Raw genomic sequence first — 22161 nt, 5'->3', positions numbered from 1 at the left:
AGAAAAATATAAGATCTGTTGCTTGACACTTTTCACTAGGGTTTCCTATTTATGCTATTTTAAGCCTTTATGCCTTGTCATTTTTGCATAGGATGTTTTACTTGGTAAAATGTCATGAAACTTTTACAGTAGTCTATTGGTAGCACTAGTAAGCCATTGTAAATTTCTAAGAATTTACGATGTACATTTGGTATATGTTTATTATTTAACCTAAGTATTTTAGTAAATTGATAAAGGCATTTAAATAATTAGATTGTGATTAAGCATGATATTTTCTATGGTTCTTAGGATGCATAGTAACTGTTGGTGTCAATGGTAAGGCTTAGAAGCCATTGATTGTATATAAATAACTAATTATCGCTTTATCATTCCAATACAAGACTGCATGTATAGTTTTGATGGTGTGGATGATTTCATATGGATAATGGTCTCTGCTGTAAAACTTGTTAATAACAAAGTTGTAGATAACTTACTAATCTACCTTGTGTTCAATTTTCACAGTCATAGGACTTAGGGTTTTTGAGTTCTAGCTGTTACAAGTTTGCTGTCCGAAAGGTTTACTTTCTGGACAGATTTGATTGAATGATTTGTTTGCCCTATATAACTCTTGAATCATAGTAAGAGTAGGGATGAAAACGGTCGGGAACGGTCGGGAAAATGTCTTAACCATTCCTGCTCCTGTATTTTTTGGCCGGGAATGGGAACGGGAACGGGAAGGCCGGACGGGAAAACGAATCCGGTATTACGGGATATCGGGAACGGAATATTTCGAACGGGAATGCGTCGATTACGATCGGGAAGCGGTAACACAAAACGAAAACATCGATATATGTAACCACTGAAAACAGTGAGCTCGATGCAACAATAGCAACCATGCATAATCCATATGCATACAATAGCAAATAGTGAGCTTGTCAGAATATTTATGCAAAGAAAACTAAAGAACTACCAAAAAAGAAAATGGAAAAGAAAAATGAACAAAAGGCTTGCTGCTCCTGTGCTCCATGCCTCCATGCGTGAATTCCTGGGCCAACTGGCCAAGCATGGAATGATGGGCCGCATGCATGACTCAGCTCTTTGCCTCCTCTCTTCCTGGGCCAAATCTTGCTTGCTGGGCCAAACTTTGCTTGCTGGGCCAAAATTGCTGCTCCATGGGAAAAACGGGAATTTCCCGCGGGAGTTTTCCCGGACAAATACGGGATCCGCTAATTCGGTCGGGAAATCACTCTAACCGATTTCGATACCGGATTCGCCGAATTTTCCCGGATTTCTTCCCGAATCCGTTTTTTCCCGTGAAAATGATATCCGGTCAGGAATTTCGGTATTCGGTGTCGGTCGGTACGGGAATTTCCCATTCCCGCTTTCATCCCTAAGTAAGAGTATTAAAAGAAAGTTATAGATAATTTTATAAGCTTTCTAGAAAGTCCAAGATCACAACATTTGGATAAGTAGAACTTTAGTTATGAGTAAAACAAGTAGCCTGTTTCGTGGTGTAGTAAAGGAATTGTGAAGTAGTTGATTAAATAATCAAGAAGAGATATGCACATACTCAGTAAAGCGTGATGCACTTGTTATTACTTTAACACCATGCTATTAAGAATACTTACAAGAATCCATTCATCATGTATCATCATACTATACTTGTCAACATGTATGCATGCGCAATATCTTATGTCATACTCATGCATCTAGGATCGACAGAGGAGATAACGTTGCTGGAGTTCAACGAAGGAGAGGAAGGGGACCAACAGGAGATTCCTCAAGCCGCAGATCCCGAAGGCGAGGAGCAGACCCTAGAAGAGCTTCCAGAGTGCCCTGACCACCGCCCCACTTTCTTTCTAAAAGGTAAGCCCCAGAGCATTCTAAGTCTCCCAGTATTTTACCAAATATTACTCGAGTCCTTTATGATTGATGCATTAGGTTATCAGAGTTGATTGGAACCACTTGATGCATATGATTTCCTTGTCTAGAAATATACCTTTAACCCTGTATAGGTCCAAGATCGAATATATGCTTAGCCATGCTTAGACCGGTAGAAGTTGGGTGATTTCCTGTCACCTGCGAGATATAGGTGGATACCGAAGCACGGTTCGCTATATTTGCTATCGTGGAAAAGAACCATAGGGTAAAAGTAAATCAAGGTCGAATGGAGTCTATGTGTAGGTTGACTCATGTGATTCCGTCTGTGCTGGTTAAGGACCGTACTGTTGTTGGCGCTTCTGACAAGATTAAACGCAAGCCTATCACTTAGCTGGCCGGATAACTCGTTCTGACCGTGAAGCCGAGTAGCTCAACTCAGGCCAGGCCCCGCTCTATAAGAGTGCGCACTCTGGATGGTAGTAAGGATGTGTGGGGAGCAAGACTAAGCCCAAGGGTAGGCTAGGCCTGAACGTCCTGGCATTTGGTTGTCCATGATTATGCAGCGCTGGGTGAACCCACGAAATGTGTACTTGAGTTGTACCAAAGGTGACCTAAGGTGACTATTGATCTGGTCTGCCTGGGTTTGTGTTAGGAATAAATTCCCAGCTGGTTGAAATCAATTCGAATCGCCGTCTCTCCCGGATAGTGAGAAACTTGGCTAGTCCCAACATCGTAGTAATTGTATTATGGAATATGATGGTTCGGATAAACATGGAATTACAATACCTGCTATGGTTACTATTGTATGCTCTTAAAATGATATACCATATGTTTGGCACAGGATAGTTGCTAATTTAGAGATGGATAATCATAATTAACTTAATAACAGAATTATAATTGTATAACTGAGTAATCGCGTTTTATGCAAATGTTGTCAAGCTATCTCCACTTATATAGCCTTGCATAATCCTTAGAGTCAATTTATTTCTGGTTTATGATGGGTAAGTCTAGCTGAGTACCTTCTCATACTCAGGGTTTTATTTCCCATTATTGCAGATGGCACTGTGTATCATGGTTATTGTAAGAGTTGCTTCTATCCCGCTGTGGATGAGGAGTAAGCCTTGGGCAAGCTTCTTTATAAATCCTTCTATATGCTTTTGTGGACTGTGATTGTAGGTTGGCACTGTATTAAACTATGTTGGCAAATGCTACTTTCAAATTTAATTTGCTTCTGCTATTATTTATCAAACTTGATTTGTAATAACTTTATTTCATACTCTGATGATGAAAATGTATCTATGAACCTTATGTAATATGTGACATGTATGTTGAATCATATACGATCTTGGTTGTTGTAAATCATTTATCAAGACCCATCGTGGTACTCGATGGACTACCGGGTTTATATGGGTTCAAGTATGACTATGCGACCGCTTGCGGGCTGCCATTGTACTTGTACTCTTATAAATTGGTCGGTTCTATGACATTAATTAGGCTAACCATAGGACTTAATTATTACAAAGAAAATTAGAATTAGCCCAATTCACCCTCCCTCTTGGGCATCTTGATCCTTTCACAGTGTTCTCGATGTGACCGAACGTGTCTGATATCTATACCGGACGCATTCGGTATTCTGGCCAGGCACGGGCAAAGTTACCGAGGTGACCGGACTCTGGCTTAGTGAAGTGACCAAATGCTGATGAGTTACTATTCAGCATTAGGTCAAAGTGATATAGCCCAAAGCAGGATTGCAGACAGCGGCCGGACGCATCGATTGGACACGTCTGGTCGCCACACCGGACGCATCCGGTGTGAACCAGCAAGTCTTGGGTTTTTAGCGCTATAATTGATTGGACGCTGGGAGCGTGTGGTCTGGTGTGATCGAACGCGTCCGGTCGGCCCAGAGCGGCTCTAGGAGCTCTCTGGACTCGACCGGACGCTGCGTCTCCCGCGTTCGGTCATTTTATAATAGCGCGTTCGATCACGTAGAGATAGCTACTGGGCGCAAATGGCTAAACAATTTGAATGGGACATGTGGCGATGAGGCTGCGACCAGACACAGTGACTGAACATGTTCAATCACCAGACTGGACACATCCGATGCACACGACCTATGCGTCCGGTCGTCCCAAAAAATGACCAGTGAAAGGGTAACGACTATTTTAGCCTGTGGGGCTATAAAAAGAAGTGTTGGTCGGCCTTTGGCCATAAGCTGAGCACACTAGAGCCTTGGTGGCTTATGTGGTGGTGCTTGGGAGCCCTCTAACTCACTCTAGCTTGATAGTGTTCATCCAATTGAGTGAGTGAGCGATTCTAGTGCGGTTGCATCATGATGTTGCATCGAGTGGCACTAGGTGGTCGTCTTGCAAGCCGGTGGTGCTTGTTACTCTTAGAGGTTGCCACCTCCTATATGGCTTGGTGGTGGTCTCCATCGAAGCTCACAAGAAGCTTGTGCGGTGCTCCGGAGAAGAGCTTTGTGAGGGGCATTGTGCTCGCCCCGTGGGAGCCACAAAGAGCAACTCTAGTAGAGCGAGATGCGAAGGGCGACAAGTGGTCCAGCTGGGTCAAGTGCTAGAGCTTGTGGTAAGCACTCCACGTGGGAGAGGGTGACTTGTGGGTCACCACTAGCAAGAGGACCAGCGGCAACCTTGGAGCTTTGTCTCAACAGGGACGTAGCGTGTTGGCAAGCACGTGAACCTCAGGAGAAAAATCACCATGTCAACATTGTTCTTCATGTTGGTTTGCAATCCCCTTACACAAGCTTGTAATTACTTTCATATACATTGTGTTTGTGTAGTTGCTCTTGTAATTAGTTAGCTTGTGTAGCTCACTAGTTACCTTTTTGCTTATGTAGCATAGAAGTAGCTTCCTTGCATGGCTAATTTGGTTTGTCTAACCTTGTTAGTCACATTGCTTAGTTTGTGTAGCTAAGTATTTGCGCTCTCTAATTTGGCACTGGTTGCCTTATTATTGAGCATTGCTAGTGAGCCTAGGAGCATTGTGTTTTTGCTTACTAGAATTGTGTTGGAGCTCTCCGGTGTGTAAAATACTAGTGACATAGGTTTGTGTGACCTTGCTCCTAGAATTGGATAGGTGAGCTCTAGCTAACCTAGAACCTTTGTTGCCTAGTTAGGATCTTTATAAGGTGCTTATGAACTTCGATAGAGGGGTGTAGTCTTGGCTAGACTGATTGTTTTAATTCCGTATTTATTTCGATTAGCCGGCGTGATTTAATTTAGAAAGGACTATTCCCCCCCCCCCTCTAGTCCGCCATCTCGACCTTACAATCATGACCACGATGCAACCATTGAAGCTCATACACATGGATCTCTTTGGACCAGTCGCCTACCTAAGTATCGAGGGTAACAAATATGGTCTCGTTATTGTTGATGATTATTCCTATTTCACTTGGTTATTTTTTCTTGTTTTGATAAGTGTCAAGTTAGAGACAAAGTGAAGACTTTTGTTAGAAGAGCTCAAAAGGAGTTCGGTCTCCCCATCAAGAAAATGAGAAGCGACAATGGGACTGAATTCAAGAACACCTAAGTTGAGGAGTTTCTTAATGAAGAAGGCATCAAGCATGAGTTCTCAACTCCATACACCCCTCAACAAAATGGTGTAGTAGAGAGGAAGAATCGTACACTAATTGATATGGCAAGGACAATGCTAGATGAGTACAAGATGCCAGACCTCTTTTGGTGCGAAGCCGTCAACACCGCTTGCCATGCCATCAACCGCCTCTACTTACACAAGAAGTTGAAGAAAACTTCATATGAGTTTCTAACCGGTAACAAACCAAAGGTATCCTACTTTAGAGTGTTTGGGTGTAAGTGTTTCATACTTAATAAGAAACCAAAAAGCTCTAAGTTTGCACCTAAAGTTGATGAAGGTTTTCTTCTTGGTTATGAATCAAATGAGCATGCCTATCGTGTTTTCAACAAAACCTCTAGGAGAGTTGAAATAGCAGTAGACGTGACATTTGATGAATCTAATGGCTCTCAAGTGGAGCAAGTTGATTCAAGTGTTATAGGAAAGGAGGATCCATCATGTGAAGCAATCAAGCAATTGGCTATTGGTGATATAAGACCATGAGAAGACGAAGTCACTAAGGTGGAGGTTCCTCAAGTTGTTGCTGCACCAATTTTTGTTGACATACCTGATGTGAGGGGAGCCGACCCCAGCTGCAAATCAATAGAGAGGTAGTGTCGCACTCCCTCTGACAACAGCAGCAAGTCCAACTCTAATTCAAGGACAGAACCTACAACCCATATTCAAGCAAGAAGATAATGAAGATCCAGAAGATGGACAAGAGGCCATTGATCATCCAAGGCTAAGGTAAACAATACAATGAGATCATCCTATTGACAACATCCTTGGGAGTCTTCGAAAGGGGGTAACAACTCATTCACATTTAGTAAACTTTTGCCAATATTACTCGTTTGTTTCCTCTTTGGAACCTCTTAAGGTTGAGCAAGCACTTGGTGATCCGGATTGGGTGATGGCCATGCAAGATGAGCTCAACAATTTTGAAAGAAATCAAGTGTGGACCTTGGTGGAGAGACCCAACACCAATATCATTGGCACCAAGTGGGTATCCCACAACAAGCAAGATGAGAATGGTGTGATGACAAGAAACAAGGCAAGATTTGTTGCTCAAGGTTTCACTCAAGTAGAGGGCTTGGACTTTGAGAAAATATATGCACTGGTGACAAGACTTGAAGCAATCCAAATGCTTCTAGCCTATGTCGCTCATCACAATTTCAAGCTATATCAAATGGATGTGAAGAGTGCATTCCTCAACAGGCCCATTCAAGAACTTGTCTATGTTGAGCAACCACCGGGTTTTGAAGATCCCAAGTTCTCCAACCACGTCTACAAACTCCAAAAGGCGCTCAATGGGCTTAAGCAAGCACCAAGAGCATGGTATGAATGCCTTAAGGAATTCTTGCTTAAACAAGGCTTTGAAATAGGCAAAGCCAACCCTACCCTTTTCACTCACAAAGTTGGTAAAGATATATTTGTGTGCCAAATATATGTCGATGACATAATATTTGGTAGTACAAATCATATTTTTTGTGAGGAATTTAGTAGGATCATGACAAAGAGATTTGAGATGTCCATGATGGGTGAGTTGAAGTTCTTCCTCGGATTTCAAATTAAGCAAGTGAATGATGGAACTTTTATTAGTCAAACGAATTACACTCATGATATGCTCAACATGTTTGACATGGTGAATGCCATGCCTATCAAAACTCCCATGCTAACCAATGGATATCTTGATCTCAACATTGAAGGGGAAGTCATGGATACCAAGATATATTGTTCCATGATCGGCTTTCTACTTTATTTGTGTGCATCTAGGCCTGATATTATGCTTAGTGTGTGCATGTGTGCTAGATTTCAAGCTAACCCAAAAGAGTGTCACTTGGTGGCCGTTAAGAGAATCTTGACATATTTAGTACACACTTCTAACCTTGGTTTGTGGTATCCTAAGGGCTCTAAGTTTAATCTACTTGGGTATTCGGATTCCGATTACGCCGGTTGCAAAGTAGATTGAAAAAACACTTTGGGGACATGTCAATTCCTTGGACGATCCCTAGTGTGTTGGAGTTCTAAAAAGAAAAATTGTGTAGCCCTTTCCACTATCGAGGCCGAGTATGTTGCGGCCGGTGCATGTTGTGCTTAACTACTTTGGATGAGGCAAACTCTTCATGATTTCGGATGTCTTTTTACCAAAATCCCATTATTACATGACAATGAGAGTGCCATTAAGCTTGCAAACAATCCCATAAGCCACTCTAGAACCAAGCACATAGACATCCGTCATCATTTCTTGAGAGACCATAAAACCAAAGGAGATATCAAAAATCACCATGTGAGCTCTGAAATGCAACTAGCTGATATCTTCGCAAAGCCCTCTCTCAACATCGCTGATGGCTGCTACTGCCCTTGGCCTGAGCAGTTTCTTCCCTCTCCTCTCTCATCCTCATTTGAGAAGATGGAGCATGGAGATAATGACCGAAGGGGGAAAAGAAAGATGAATGAGCAAAGAGACAAGGATCCACCTCGCCGTGGTCGAGGGAGGTCAACAGCAGCAGGCAGTAGTGCAGCTCCAAGGGGACTTGGTGATAGGGGGAGGCGCGAGCAATATATTGAAAATAAGGAGAGGCTAGAGATGACATGTCGTACCACTGATGCCATTTCTAACACCCCACAACATCTCTCTGGTGTTGATAGCAGATACATGAGAGATTTTGAGGGTGAGATCATCATGAGGCATTCAGATGACTCCTGCCAGCATGTAGTTGTCAACTATTCCAAGAGTTGGAAACTGGTGGAAGAGGCAAGGAGGATCAATCCCTATGTAGTGTGCAAGGATTTGGGCATTGATTACAGATTCAATGTCCCTAGATTCATGTGGACTGAGTTGAGATTTACAGTGGAGGATGGAAGGAGGGGGCTGCCCTATGCTCCTTACCTCATGTTCATGATTGAGAGAGTCACTAGATTTTATTTTCCAAAGGACAGGATGCACACCGTCTACAAAATTGAGAAGACCCAGCCAGCTACAGCTACTCAGAGGAGGAAAGATGAAGAAGTTTGGTAAGTGGTTGAAGGCAATCTTCGACAAGTGCACCTATGCAGCTGACAGAGCATATGAGACACAGCTTGAGTAGCGTCAGCAGCGTGATAGGACCTTCCACCACTTCCTCCTATTCCACCTCCTCCATAGTATGACCTTATGAGTCTCTTCGACATAGATGGTGATGATGATGATGAGGAGGAGGAGGAGCAGGGACGAGTAGTAGATTGGGATGAGACCCTGGAGGGATACCGTCAAAGACAGGAGCCGAGGCGTTCCACTCGTTCTACTCGCTACACCACCACTACTCACCGTCAGGGCCATGCACGTATTGACTCCAACAATGATGATGGTGATGGTGGTGCCAGGACTGCTGTAGGACGTGCTAGGGCTATAGGAGGTAATGATATTGATTGGATGAACATCTAGGGAGATGACGAGTAGGTGTTGATCTTTCTTCTTTTCTTCTCTTTTTGGTGCTTTATGCCAAAGGGGGAGAAAACTAGAGGGATCAACAACTTTTTCGACGCCATGGAGGTTGCTACAACTAGAGTCATGTTCGTATCCGTTTAGGGTAGTCTTCGTTAGGTGAAAGTTTGAGAGTCGCTTAAAACTCTAAATTGTGAAATAATGCTAGTATTTGACTCTTTGTGTGGGATATGTACATTTATTAATCTATGTTGTCGCTTGTGATACAATTGTGCTAGAATATATATCGTTATATGTATCACATGTTGTGTGGTGTCTGTTCTGATCTGTGCTGTTATAGCAAGTGCGGTAGTGCTGCAACAACAAAACATGTTGTGTGGTCTCTATTCACATACTTAGGGGAGGCTCTACACCCATGGCTCGAAAGTCTCAGTATTTATTTCATATCTTTTGTAAACTTTAATTGGGTTATCATCAATCACCAAAAAGGGGGAGATTAAAAGTGCAATCAAGCCTTAATTGTGGGTTTTGGTGATAATGACAACACAATTAGAGAACTAATGAGATTTATCGAGATAACAAGCAGGGAACTTATATTCGAGGATGCTACATGGAACGGAGGAGTCCCCAATTACAAATGTAGATGGCTTCAAACTCAAAGGAGTTAAATTCTTTTATATATTGAATTTGAGTATAGGAAAAGTTGTACTATAAAGGGGCACAATGCTTAAGCTAATATGTGCTACCAAGTGCTCAAACAACCACAAGCATCCTCAGATGCATAGCCAAGGCAGTCTACACTTCACTATTACCCTAGCTGTCTTGCGTGGTGTGGCACTGCCACACTTGAAGAGAGGCTCACCCAACCCCTTGGTCGTGGGCTTCGGTTCGCCCGACCCCTTGGTCGTAGGCTCCAGTTCACCCGACCCCTCGGTCACGGGCTTTGGCTCACCCAACCCCTCGGTTGTGGGCTCTAGCTCGCCCGACCCCATGGTCGCAGGCTCTGATTCGCCCAACCCCTTGGTCGCAGGCTCTGGCTTGCCCTACCCTTTGGTCATATCCTCATCTCACTCAACCTCTTGGGTGCAGTATCCATTGAGGGCTGGGGGAATATATACTTTTCCCTTTCCTTCCCAATGGCTATCTGTGATTTTAGTGATCATTGGGGGCTAGGGGTATATATACCTTTCCCCTTCCATCCTAATGGTAATGAACCAGCTCTCTTCTTCCTCACTTGAGCATGCCCAAAATATAGCAGGAGCTCTCTCCCTCTCTCACTCCATTGTTGACCTCAAGCCCTCAAGCAAATACATTGATTTACCCATCAATCTTTGAGGAAAAAGGGTCACAAACTCGATTAGAGAGCAGCTCCATTGATTCCCAAACTCTAAAGAGCACTTGGTTCATATTTTGGTAGGTGGTTGTGTTTATTACTCTTAGAGCTTAGCTCCTAGCCGACTAAAGCGTTGCTCGTGGGGCTTGCCAACTTATGTGGTAGCCCCAGGAGGTTTGTAATCATCTCTTGAAGCTAGTAAACTCACCCCTCATCTCAAGAGTTAAGTCTCTTGACTTGAGAACGAGGAAGTGCTGGATAGCTCTAAGCCTTAGTGGCTAACCTCAACAACATGGAGGTAGGCAAGCCTTTGTGGTGAGCCAAACCACGGGATAAATCATTGTGTCACTTGTGCTTGATTTACATTACTTGCATGACATATTGTTGATTGAGGTGATTTCTAGAATTTGAGGCTGATCTACTTGTGTGTGGTGTTCCCACTACTTTCAGCTATCGATCTATGATCTACTACCCTTCAGGAAGATAAGAAATATACTCGATATAAATTTTGTTGAGAAGATTTTGAACTGTGAACTAATCTCTCCTACAGGTGCGGTAGTGCTATGGGTGAATTTGAATTCGGTTTGAGTTGAATTTTTATAGGCCTATTCACCCCCTAGGCATACTAGAGATCCTACAATAGGCCGTACAACGTCACTCATTCAGGCTAGGAGTTGAGGTACCACATGATATACAAAAATGGTTGTATGTGGAGGTTAAATGCATGAAAGAGATAGAGTGATGGCAAGTGGAGGACAAGTAAAGTGGTTGAACCCCACACTTGCCTATCAAATAGGGGGAAGGAAAATTATCATCAGCTCACTACACGTTACCTTGCCCATCGTATATTGGGGCTCATTGATGACAATAACGAGATTTTGGTGTCTTCGTTACAACAGTCCATATCTGGATTCGTTAAGTATAATGTGAAGTACGGAAAGGCTTGGCGTGGTAAGCAAATTGCCCGAGCGATTTGTTGGGGTTGTTGGGAGGAAGCGTATAATAGGGTGCCCCGCATCTTATGTGCAATGCATTACTACAACCCTAGCTTGAAATGGTTTGTGGACACCAAAGGGATGTATTTTTGGGACCCATTGATGCATGTCCTGTATTGTGTGTTCTGGTCATTTGCGCAAACGGAACATGCATTCTAGTTTTATCGGCCAGTCGTACTTGTTGATTGCACTTTCCTAACTAAAAAGTACAGGGGCACCTTGATGATGGCTACTGTTGTTGATCCAGAGGACTAGATAGTACCCATGGCTTGTGCTTAGGCAGAGGGAGAGAACAATGAATCATGGTCATGGTTCATGTGGCTTCTATGTGTACAAGTGCTTGGCCAATCTCGCACTATATATTTGATCTCAGATCATCACCCAGGGCTTCTTAATGCTATAGCTGAGCATATAGATGGGTTCCCACCTCTAGTGCACAGATGGTGCATGAGACACTTTGCCACTAATTTCTAGTGGCGTCAGAGGAAGGAGGTATGTGACAAGGTAAAGGCTCTATGTTGTGTACGTATAGAGCACCAGTTCAAGGAGACAAAGAGAGAACTGGACAAGATGCTAAATGAAGCGGGCAAGGCCTGGTTAGAGGCACAGATGGAACAGAAGGTTAAGTGGGCATTAGCATATGACGAGTGGGGTTTTAGGTATGGCATCATGACCACTAACTCCTCGCAGTCTTTCAACCATGTATTCACCGGAGTTTGATCGTTGTCTGTGTCTAGAATTGTTGAGTTCTCCTTTCATAAGTGCAATGGATATTTTATCAAGAGGTGGGAACTTGTGTAGAGGAATATAGCTGAGCAGGGGTAATTTGGAAAGGCCAGAGTAGAACATTTGAAGGAGGCCGAGAATTTGGCCAAGCAACACACCGCCGAGCCGTATGGACCCCACCGTCATATCTTTAGTGTACAGGGCAAGGGTGGCACAAGCTTGGGCAGCGAACGTTATGGTGGAAGAAACTACCGAGTTGATCTTGACAAAGTAGAGTGCAGTTGTAACGTCCCTCAGATCATGCATGCCCCTTGCTCTCATTTAATCACGACCTATAGGGTTTGTGGGTATAACTTTGAGGATATGCCATATATGTCACCCTTGTATCTCCGTTCGAACACCGTTAGTATTTGGGAGAGGAGCTTTGAGCCATACCTTGACACAACACAGTGGCCACCTTATCATGGTTATGACTACGTACCGCATCCGGATCTAATGAAGGTAGGCAAGGTAGGAGGAAGAAGTGACTCAAGGGGGACATGGACGCTATGAAAGGGTACGACAAAGACATGTACGGAGGGGGAGACTTCAACGAGACCCATGGCAGGAATATTTGCTCCGTTTGCAAAGAACTTGGTCACAAGGCTAGCAGGCATAGAAGACAAGGGCAGTAGGTGCATATAGCATACATTTTATTATATTAATGTTAATTGTTTGCTATGCTATTTAAAACTACTATGTTAGTACCAATTATGATATATGTTTATTCTCTCATTTTGCATAATAGTTTATTCCTTTTACATTTACTTTGTTTTTATGCATTAATGTTCCATCATATTATAGTACTCTTAATGTTTGTTCTAACACATCCATTTGAAATTTGAACCAGGATGGGGGGTCATCATCCATAGTACCCCATTCTTGAGGTGCACTACGACAAGGACCACCGAGCCAAGCACCTATCGGAGCTTCAGGAGGACTTGCTACCTCTTAGACTACGCACGCACCAGCCGTACCACTAGGACCAATGATACCAGTCGTACATACAATGTGTCAGCTTCCTAGAGATTGTCCAAGTCTTCAACACTGGGCTACCGATCCTCGACCCTACACTTCTCACTGCTACTGTCAATAGGTATGATTTGATACACGTTTGGTGAGGTACGAAGCATTGATTTGTCTTATTGTTTGAATTAAAAAAACTTCTTGTATTGAATTAGAAACCCACAGGTGGAGGCCAGAGACCCACACCTTCCACCTTCCTTGTGGCAATATACCTTCCTTGTACTCGGACACCCATATACTGATGGAACATGTGGTATATCAAGTAATGTCGAACTTATGTATTCATGAACTTGTGTCGTAGTTATGACTTGTTGAACTTATGTCGAACAGAGGTATTGTCGAACTTGCGATGAACTTGGGATGTGTACAAGTTAGTATTACTAAACTTGTGTATTGATTGTCTCGTGCACTTAACCTTCCTGCTGACCTATTCATTAAACTGACACGACGAAATAACCTGGCTCATGTGAGAACATAATAGAAGTGCCTTGTTCCATTTGCTACTGCTTTGACCGTCTCGCCATGGCTGGGGGTGCATCAGCCTTGCTGTGCCATGGTGGCTTGTGTGTCAGCCTTGCCACGCCATGGCAGCTGGCGCCTCAGCCTAGCCACACCGTGGACGGTGGCACGACAAACCCATGTTGGGCGTTGGCTAGACTCCCTTCTAAGCGCATCAGCAGCAGCAAGATTTGGATGCATATAATTTAGGGGGTTTCAAAAGATCGCAATGGTCATTAGTGATTGGTACAGTCTTCTAGATAATGTTTGGACAAGATGGGCACCAAACTAAGACCCAAAAGTAAAACCCAAATGTGTGACAATGACAAAAGCAAAAGCATTATATACTGAGAATGTAACAAATACATGCAAATTGCAGCATTGTAATACTATTTTTTGTGGCAAAAGTTTTATGAGATAACACAATGTCCGTTATAAAAATTAAATAGTGTTTGTTACATGGGTACAATACATAAATAGTTCCAATGAAACACAATGCAGCACCGAGAAAGTTCTACTACAATACAAATACCAAATCTAAAGCATTGAACTAGCACACCTGTACCAATCCTCTACCACACCTCTATCAATCTCAATCTGAAACATACTGAGTAAGCAACTCATCGTCCAAGTATCAGTCCTCTACCATTACCTTGTTGTTGTGGCTAGGCTCACCTGCATTGCCCTGATCTACCTGTCGCCAGTAGTAAGCTGTCTCCGCTTCACCTGTGGCCTCTGTGGCCTCTGTGGCCTGAGAGAAGAATGCGTCCTCCTCTGCCTGCAAGCCTGCATCTGCTTGAGCAATAAGCTCGCTAAGTGTTCTAGTGTCTTCCTTAGCCTCCTTCACCTACAAGCCCACCTCCACAAGAGCAATGAGATCGCTCAATCTGGCAGTGTCGTCCTCATCCTCGTCTCCATCACCGGCCAACACAATCAGAGATTGGATGGTGTGATCAACTCGCATTCTGTGCTCATCTAACTTCTTTTCCTTATACCTTGCATGGGCCAACTCTACAGCATGGTCCTCGCTACATCCAATCCCTTCATGTATAAAATGCAACTAGTTAGCAATGCGATTATATTATATTTAAAATTAGGTAGCAAAAATAAAAAGTCTTTCAAGCACTCACTGGCACACAATGCAACAACATGGTCATTCAAGACCTACATCTGTACTCTTGTCTCCTCCCTTGCCTCCTTTGCCCTCTCCTCCCCTAACGCCTTCCATCTCTCCAACCCCCATTTGTCAAGGCTAACATCGATCGGGTTACAAATACCGTGTTGTCTAGTAAATTCATGCATCTTCTTTTTGTGATGTTTAATGAATAGGTTGACATAGTTAGGTCCATATCCCCTCTTCCATGCAATTACTTGCCACCCCTTCGGTTCATCCAAGAACTTAGCTTGACCATCATAACATTCACACTTGCATTTCCTAGTGCGCTGTTCAAACGAAAAATTATATCATATATGTCTTAGCAAAAGAAACAAAATACGATTTTACGTTTACCACAAAAATAATCAACCTCATCATAGTCAACCATATGGCCACAATAATGGCCTATTCCAAGCTCCGAAGGGACTAGACCGTAGTTGGATTTAACACCAAATTCACACATGACTAGAGGTGCTTTGTAAATTAACCTCTCTTTCTTCTTTTCCTCTGCCTTTGGTGGCTCCGGCCATTGATTTTTAGGACCATAGAGCCACTCATTGAAACGACACTATGCAAATCCATAACGCTACAAGAGAATACATTAGTACACGCACACATATAGATATAAACATTTAAACAGATACACTTTCCACTTACTTCGTGCTTGTTTAGACACACAAACTCCAACGTATTCTTAGAGTTTATCATAGCTCGATCTCCGTATTCGCACAGAGGAGGTTCCTCAAGTCGTCTAACTGTGGCTAGGTGCTTCTCCTTAGTCATTTGCATTACAACAAATAAAATATAACCTACACTTTGGTGCAAACTCTATCTTAGATGTAAACATGCAAACTATATAAAAACTATACTTTGGTCACTAAAAAAATAAAATTTGGTGCATCAACAGTGTGTCCATATATTTATTCACATATAAAAGTTAAGATGCAAACTCAAACAAGCAAAATTCATATAAAAATTGACCTTAGAATACATGGTAATCATAATTCTAACTAACCAATTAACCTTAACATTGGCAATCCTAATCCTAAGTCTTTAATCCAACGTTCTAACAAACTCATATTTTTCTCCATACCCTAACTACTCATTTAAATCCTTTGATCCACCGTGGAGGTCGAGGAGGAGCTTCATTACCATGACAAGGCCGAGGAGGAGCTTTGGGGAAGGTAGGGAGGGGGCCGGCAAGGGAGGGAAAGTTGGCGGCCGGCCGTGGGGGAACCGGGAGGCAATGGCGTGGTGGCGCGGGCTAGGAGGCACGGCGGTGGGGGCTGGGCGGCGTGGAGGCGGCTGCTGTGCGGTGGCTGGGTGGCGTAGAGTGAAACAGAGAGGGAGGAAAGGGACCGGGATGCGGGCCTCTATTTCGCTCTACCGCTCCCTGACGGGTGGCGCGGCAAGGCCTGCCACGTCAGTGACCAGCGGGCTGGGACGTTGCCACATATGCACTCCTACCGCACCGCCATGCATGGCGTGGCAGCGTTGTTTCGCCGCGCCCTGGAAATAGGCGTGGCCAAAAGTGTTACTTTTGAAAGAAAAAAAACAAACAATGTTAGAATTAAAAATAGTTTAGAAAAAGTGTTAAAAACCATCTGGACGTGGCTCCCAAGGAGCAGGCCCTAAACAAAAACAAATTCTCGTTCGGACGGATGTCTTTCGCCGCTCACTCCCACACGCGCCGCTTGCCCTCGCTTCCTCCTCCCCGTTCTTATCCCTTCCGCGCTCGCACCCTGCCCCACCCCCACATGCGGCCATGGCCGCCTCCCTGGCTATCGCCGGTGCCCTCATCCCTCACCTCGGGGGTTTCGTCCCCCACCCCGATGTCCTTACCCATCGGGAGCGTCCAACGCCAGCGGATCCGGTGGTCCTCTTCCCCACCCTGGTGAGATCCATGGAGCACGAGCGAGATCCATGGAGGTAGCGTGGCGGTGTTGTAGGGGAGTCGGTGGCTCTCCCCCTCGGCGCGGTGTCCTCTCTCACCTTGGCAACGGTGCTCCCCCTACCCTGGCAGCCATGGCGCTCCCTGCCCCCCATTCCCCATCGTCGCCTCCGAGTCAAGCTCGGTGTCGTTAGCGCTAGCGGTGGTGGTGCTCGCACGTAGCGGCTCACCGTCGGCTCCCACCCTTTGACTGGAATTGACCAGTCTAGGTCTCTCTCCCCCTATGTTGCAAATATGCGTTTCAATTGTTTTAGAAGTTTCTAAAGCATGTTGCAATAGTTTAATATGGATGTTACAAAAGTAGATCGGGGATGTTGCACATGTTGCATATGTTACGAGTGTTTCAAAGGCATGTTGCAAGCGTTTGTTCAAACCGTTTCATATGTTTGCAGACGTATGTTGCAAGTGTTGTGATCTAGATGTTGTATATGTTTCAGCGGCTATACACATATGTTGCAAGCATCTGTTTAAAATGTTTCATCTGTTTTAAACGTATGTTGCAAGGTGTTTTATCTAGATGTTGCATATTTGTGGTTGCTATACATATATGCTGCAAGAGTATGTTTCACCTGTTTCAGACGCATGTTGCAGAAGTGCTTCATGTTGCAACATTAACAGGCGCAGGAAGCGGGCGCATGCGGAGGCGGTCCCACGTGCGTGGCAAGCAAAGTGAGCGCGGGTGGTCGTCACCTGCATGCACATCAGCAGGCACGGGCGCGCAGCTCTACGCGCACCAGCATATTGGGGTCGGGCGTACAGGCACAGCAAGTGCATGCGGCGTTGGGGGCAGGGGGGGTGCGGGTGCATGCGGGACATCAGTATAGACCGCCTCTCCATTACATTCTTTAGTTAAAAATTGATGTAACGAACCATCCAACAACTTTTGAATCGTTGGAATGTTCGACATTAACGAATACGAATATTAAGGGACCTAGAGACATGTCTTCCTAGAGAATCCTGTACATCAGTACATGTATTCGAGTATTTGAGTATTTGTGTATAGCAGTGTTGAAAATACCAGGCTATAACACGTGTAGTCTGATATAGCTTTTTGGACAGGGTGTCATTAAGATATTACATATATATTACCGGGTACGAGCTCTATTTTGGACAATTATCGGTGCTACACGCTTTAGCGGTAACTTAATTTAGCAGCGCTAAATGTGTAGTCGGACGACCTATAAACAAATAAGACCTAGCAAAATTTTTATTTACCCATGTTTAGCCTATCTATACATGGTGTATTAGCATGCTCACAAAACCTAACATCTCCAATTCTCCTGTCTGTATTCTCCAAGACCACGCTCTGAGTTCAGAACATTTTGCGGCGACATGGTGATGATGTGTATCGAGGCAATAATGGCCGGAACGACGCCTATGAGAGGATGAGAGTGATTTCTAGAGGCAGCTACGTGTCATAGCTGCGTGCGGTGACTGCAGAGGTCGCGGCCGTGGCCGTCCCCTTGGCCTATGTGCACCAACTACATTGCCAAACGGTTGCGGTATTGGCATGAAGAATGTGATAGCTGAGAACAGAGACAGATGCAAGTCAGTACTGGATGAATTGTTGTGAGAAAAAATACTGTTCCGGCTGAAAAAAAAAAACCGAACAAGTCGAATATAGGAGTAAGCCGAACAAGGCCTAAATGCCAAAGCGGTAATATGCATGTTTATTTTAGAAAAAGCTAAATGTCTTAGCGTCGCTATAGCGGCCACTACAGCTTGCTTAGATATTTCCTTAGACTTTGCTAAATGTCTTGACCCGCTATTTACAGCACTGGTGTTTATAGAACTTTCCTATAAATTACATGTTTCAATGCACAATTAGATGCTAAATGTTATGCTTTATATATCACAAAAAAGGAACTTCAGCATTTCATGCTCTACCAGGGGAAAATAGACAATTACACAGTATATCGCGCCACTGCGTTTATTGTGATCGACGATCACAAGAAAGCAAATCAAAGATTTAGTCTGAGTGTCATTCCCGTCCCTCTCAAGCATCAGCGATAAACAAGTTGCCATGGATTTGCTTAGGAACTAACTGCATCAGCAAAACTGACATAAAACTGCACATCAGCTTCAAATTCACTGAGTTGATGGCTTGCAAGATCGTTTGCTACAAACACAGACTTAAAATCAATTTGCAGGCTTCTTCTCAGTTGTGTAGGCATAGTACTCTTTGCCGTTGTCCACTCTGGTTGTATTGCCACCAATGTCCAGCACAGCAGATGTGAAGGCCAGGCAGGAGCCTCCGATGAGGGCTGACTGAATACTCTTTCCTGCCAAAGTGGCATCCAGATTAAGGCAGAAATCAGAGTTGACAGCCAATATACTAGATACAAGCACATATATCAGTCCAGACTCAAAGCTGTTCACAACTGACAGGTTTCTTGCATTCCATCTTAATGAACAACAAAGTTCACATGAAAATTATTATTAACCAGTTATATAAGTTGCACTACATTTATCTAAACTATCCATCAATCATTGGAATGCAAACTTGTATTTAAGGATCAGTCATCCAGTTGATCAGAGTTATACTAATCCATGGGACAAGCGCAACTGCATTGCTAATTTCTGAAGAAATAGATACGTGTATTAGTAATAGTTTGCATCAATTGGCAGTCAATAAAACAAACAGGGAGCTAATCAAAGCATAAGCATGACAATACTGTTACTATGAAACATATACTCCCTCCGGTCAAAAATACTTTACACATTTTACTCTGTATGATCTTTGATGCGTATCTTTGACTGTTAATATCTTCTAGATGTATTCTTAAAACCCATCAAAATCTATGAGATTTCACGAATATTTTCTGATATAAATCTACACATATATCTTACTTGTTTCCAACAACAACAACATAGCCTTTCAGTCCCAAGCAAGTTGGGGTAGGATTATGTTTCCAAACTAAATAATTTGGAAGTTACTTATGTTTGTAGTTTTAAGGTTTGACCAACATCTTGTTCTAAACACCATGTTTTAATGAGCAGAGGGAGTATGTTCAAAGCAAAATTGCTTATTTGATGCATGAAATGCTGTGCAGATGCTCACCCACACCATTGCTTATTAGCCCTTATTTCTAACTAAACCTAACTGATGTTACAAGCAACACTATGGTGTTACGCTAATTTATCACCACGCACAGTGCTTTATACACCAAGATTATATCTCCACCAATAGAGGCATTTAAGTAATTGTAACTCGTATTACTAGAGTTTCCAGTGAGAACAAATTGGAGTGAATAAATGTCAAACAAAATCAGTTTCTAAGTAAATGAGCATGCTATATTTTTATTGTATGATAGATATGTGGGGTAATACTCCTATCTCATAATACCAAGATGTTCTACAAATTTAATGGGATGTTATAAATAGTCTGAACCATAGGTTGCATTGCTCGAAGAAGAAACTTGTTTAGCCCAAATGACAGTACTTCTGGAATAATGTTCAGTGTGATCATTTCTAAACTAGAGAACACAAATTGTGACAATAGAGCAAATATTATATGAAACAGTGAAACAACTGTTTGACCCGTATCTGTCCACACAATAACTCTTACTGTGTAGTCACCAGAAGTCAATAGATATAGGAGCACAAACTATGCCATCATCCAAATTTAGGATGAACCAATCCAAATGCTCCAGACACCCAAACGGTATTATTCAATCAAGGTAATCATTGTCAAATCACATATTTGTCTTTGCAACTTACAAAAGAAAATCGGATGCTCTGGAAGTGCATAAGATTGTAAGTAACCATTAACACCGTGCAGTCATATATAGCGCACCGATCTACACAGACACAATGTGCCAGCTAACCTCAATTGTTACCTATGGATGTTATGTTCATGGGACTATTGCCAAAGCAATGTATAATGGTACAGGAGTTTTTTTTAATTGCTACAAGAGTTATGCCTATTCAGTGACATGAATAAACAACATTTCCAGTGACTCAGAAAAAGATAGAACTAAACCATGCATCGATTTGATCCCAAAATCCCAGTACTATTCCTTCTTTCTTATTTGAGCTTAAGCTTCACTAATTAGACCCAACAATCACCCGTAACCTAGCTGACTTTACCATCACATTATGTGAAATATATGGCAGTAAGTAACAATCACTAATTCCCAGTTAACCTCTACATGTCTGCATGCCAGTATCAACAATAAGTAAGAAATTTAAGGCATCAGAAGTGACCAGAAACTAAAGCCAAGTCTTCCCAGGCGCATTTGTTAAAAACTGCAAGTTTCTAACCTCTGTAGCCGCAGACGGAGGCTCCGGCGACGAACGCGCCGACGGCCCCGTTGACGAAGTCGCGCTTCTTGCGCTGGCTCTGCACGAGCTGCTCGACGCCGATGTAGAGGCCTCCGATGGTGGCGAAGGTAGCCCCATAGGTGCCGCACATCTTGAGCGTCCGGATGAGGCCTGGGAGCGCGACGTGGCGCTCCACACGGGGCACGTCGTACCAGGTGGCGACGACGGTGCCCCAGATGGTCCCCGTGGCGAGCCCCGTCACCGCGCCCTTCACCGTCTTCGTCAGCGGCGAGTCCTCCTCCATCGCTTCGCTCCTCCGGTTCCTGCACGACAGGTGCAGCGAATCAAAGCCGCACGTGACTCGGGATCCAGCGAGCCCCAACCCTCGGCACTTGGCAGGAGAGATCGGGATCTAGTGGCAGCGTGCGCTTGGTCTAGGTGGGTGTGGGGGTGAGGCTGTCCGCCGCGTTGGAAGAGGAGTTGAGCGGAGAGGGGAGTGGGTTACCTGTCTCGAGACTGCGCGGTGCGTACCGGCGGCCGCCGAGTGCCGAGGCGGGGGCGGAGAAGGTTGAGGGTTCAGGGGCGGACGGATGGAAGTCTCGGGGTCGAAATGGAATCGCCAATCGCGTCGTCGGCAGCGCCGTAGGAGTGGGGAGCCCGGCCGCCGGCGGCGTTGGTGCGGGGTTCCGGGCCTGGTTGGCGCGTGGGCTGCTTCGCTGCTGCGGAAAAGGCTGGTCTGTCTGCATGGGCCTCACAAAGGGACCACGTTAAGAAATTCGGATCAGATGCATAGCAGCGAGTCCGTAAACAGACTAGTACATCCAACTTCCTAAAAAAACAGTACATCCGAATTCAACTAATCAATTAATTATCAATTTACTAAGCTGCGCAATTAACTCAGAGCATCTTCAATAGTTTCTAAAAAAAATCAGTTAGGTAAATCAAAGAGTTTCCCAAGTGGCTAAAAAAGTTAGGAGCATATTATCTAGCTCCTAAAGATAGAGGGTAACTTTGCATTAATAATCCTGGATTTTTCCTAAATCCCCCCAACTATTTTTATAGTTTTTTTCTCTCTCGTACTTTTGCATTGGAGACCCTATCCATACTTTTATTCTTTCCCATGCAATTCCACCATCGGATTGGCGGATTGATGCATGCGCAAATGGATCAGTTTTTCCAAGTGCAAAAAGTTTAGGAGTTGAGATAGAGAGTTGTTGGAGAGTGTTTTTTTAATCTTGTAAAAAAAATCAAGATTGGGAGTGAGTTTTGAAAACTCTTGGAGATGCTCTCGGTCCAAGTGGA

At 43.8% G+C, this 22161-nt stretch overlaps 1 protein-coding gene across 1 annotated transcript; it reads right to left on the bottom strand.

The window, feature by feature from the left end:
- Positions 1–18500: 18500 nt before the first annotated feature.
- On the bottom strand, positions 18501–21520 carry LOC136464336 (outer envelope pore protein 16-3, chloroplastic/mitochondrial-like). The gene is made up of 3 exons (XM_066463296.1): positions 21365–21520; positions 20860–21182; positions 18501–18878 (listed from the first exon to the last, which is right to left on the bottom strand). The coding sequence occupies exons 2-3, from the start codon at positions 21161–21163 to the stop codon at positions 18736–18738; spliced, it is 447 nt and encodes a 148-aa protein (XP_066319393.1). The 5' UTR covers positions 21164–21182; positions 21365–21520; the 3' UTR covers positions 18501–18735.
- Between the last annotated feature and the right edge of the window lie 641 nt (positions 21521–22161).

The sequence above is a fragment of the Miscanthus floridulus genome, chromosome 7, assembly GCF_019320115.1.
Source record: "Miscanthus floridulus cultivar M001 chromosome 7, ASM1932011v1, whole genome shotgun sequence".
In the NCBI taxonomy this organism is placed as follows: domain Eukaryota; kingdom Viridiplantae; phylum Streptophyta; class Magnoliopsida; order Poales; family Poaceae; genus Miscanthus; species Miscanthus floridulus.
Note: the sequence above shows the minus strand (reverse complement) of the source record. Positions and strands in the feature narration are given on the sequence as shown.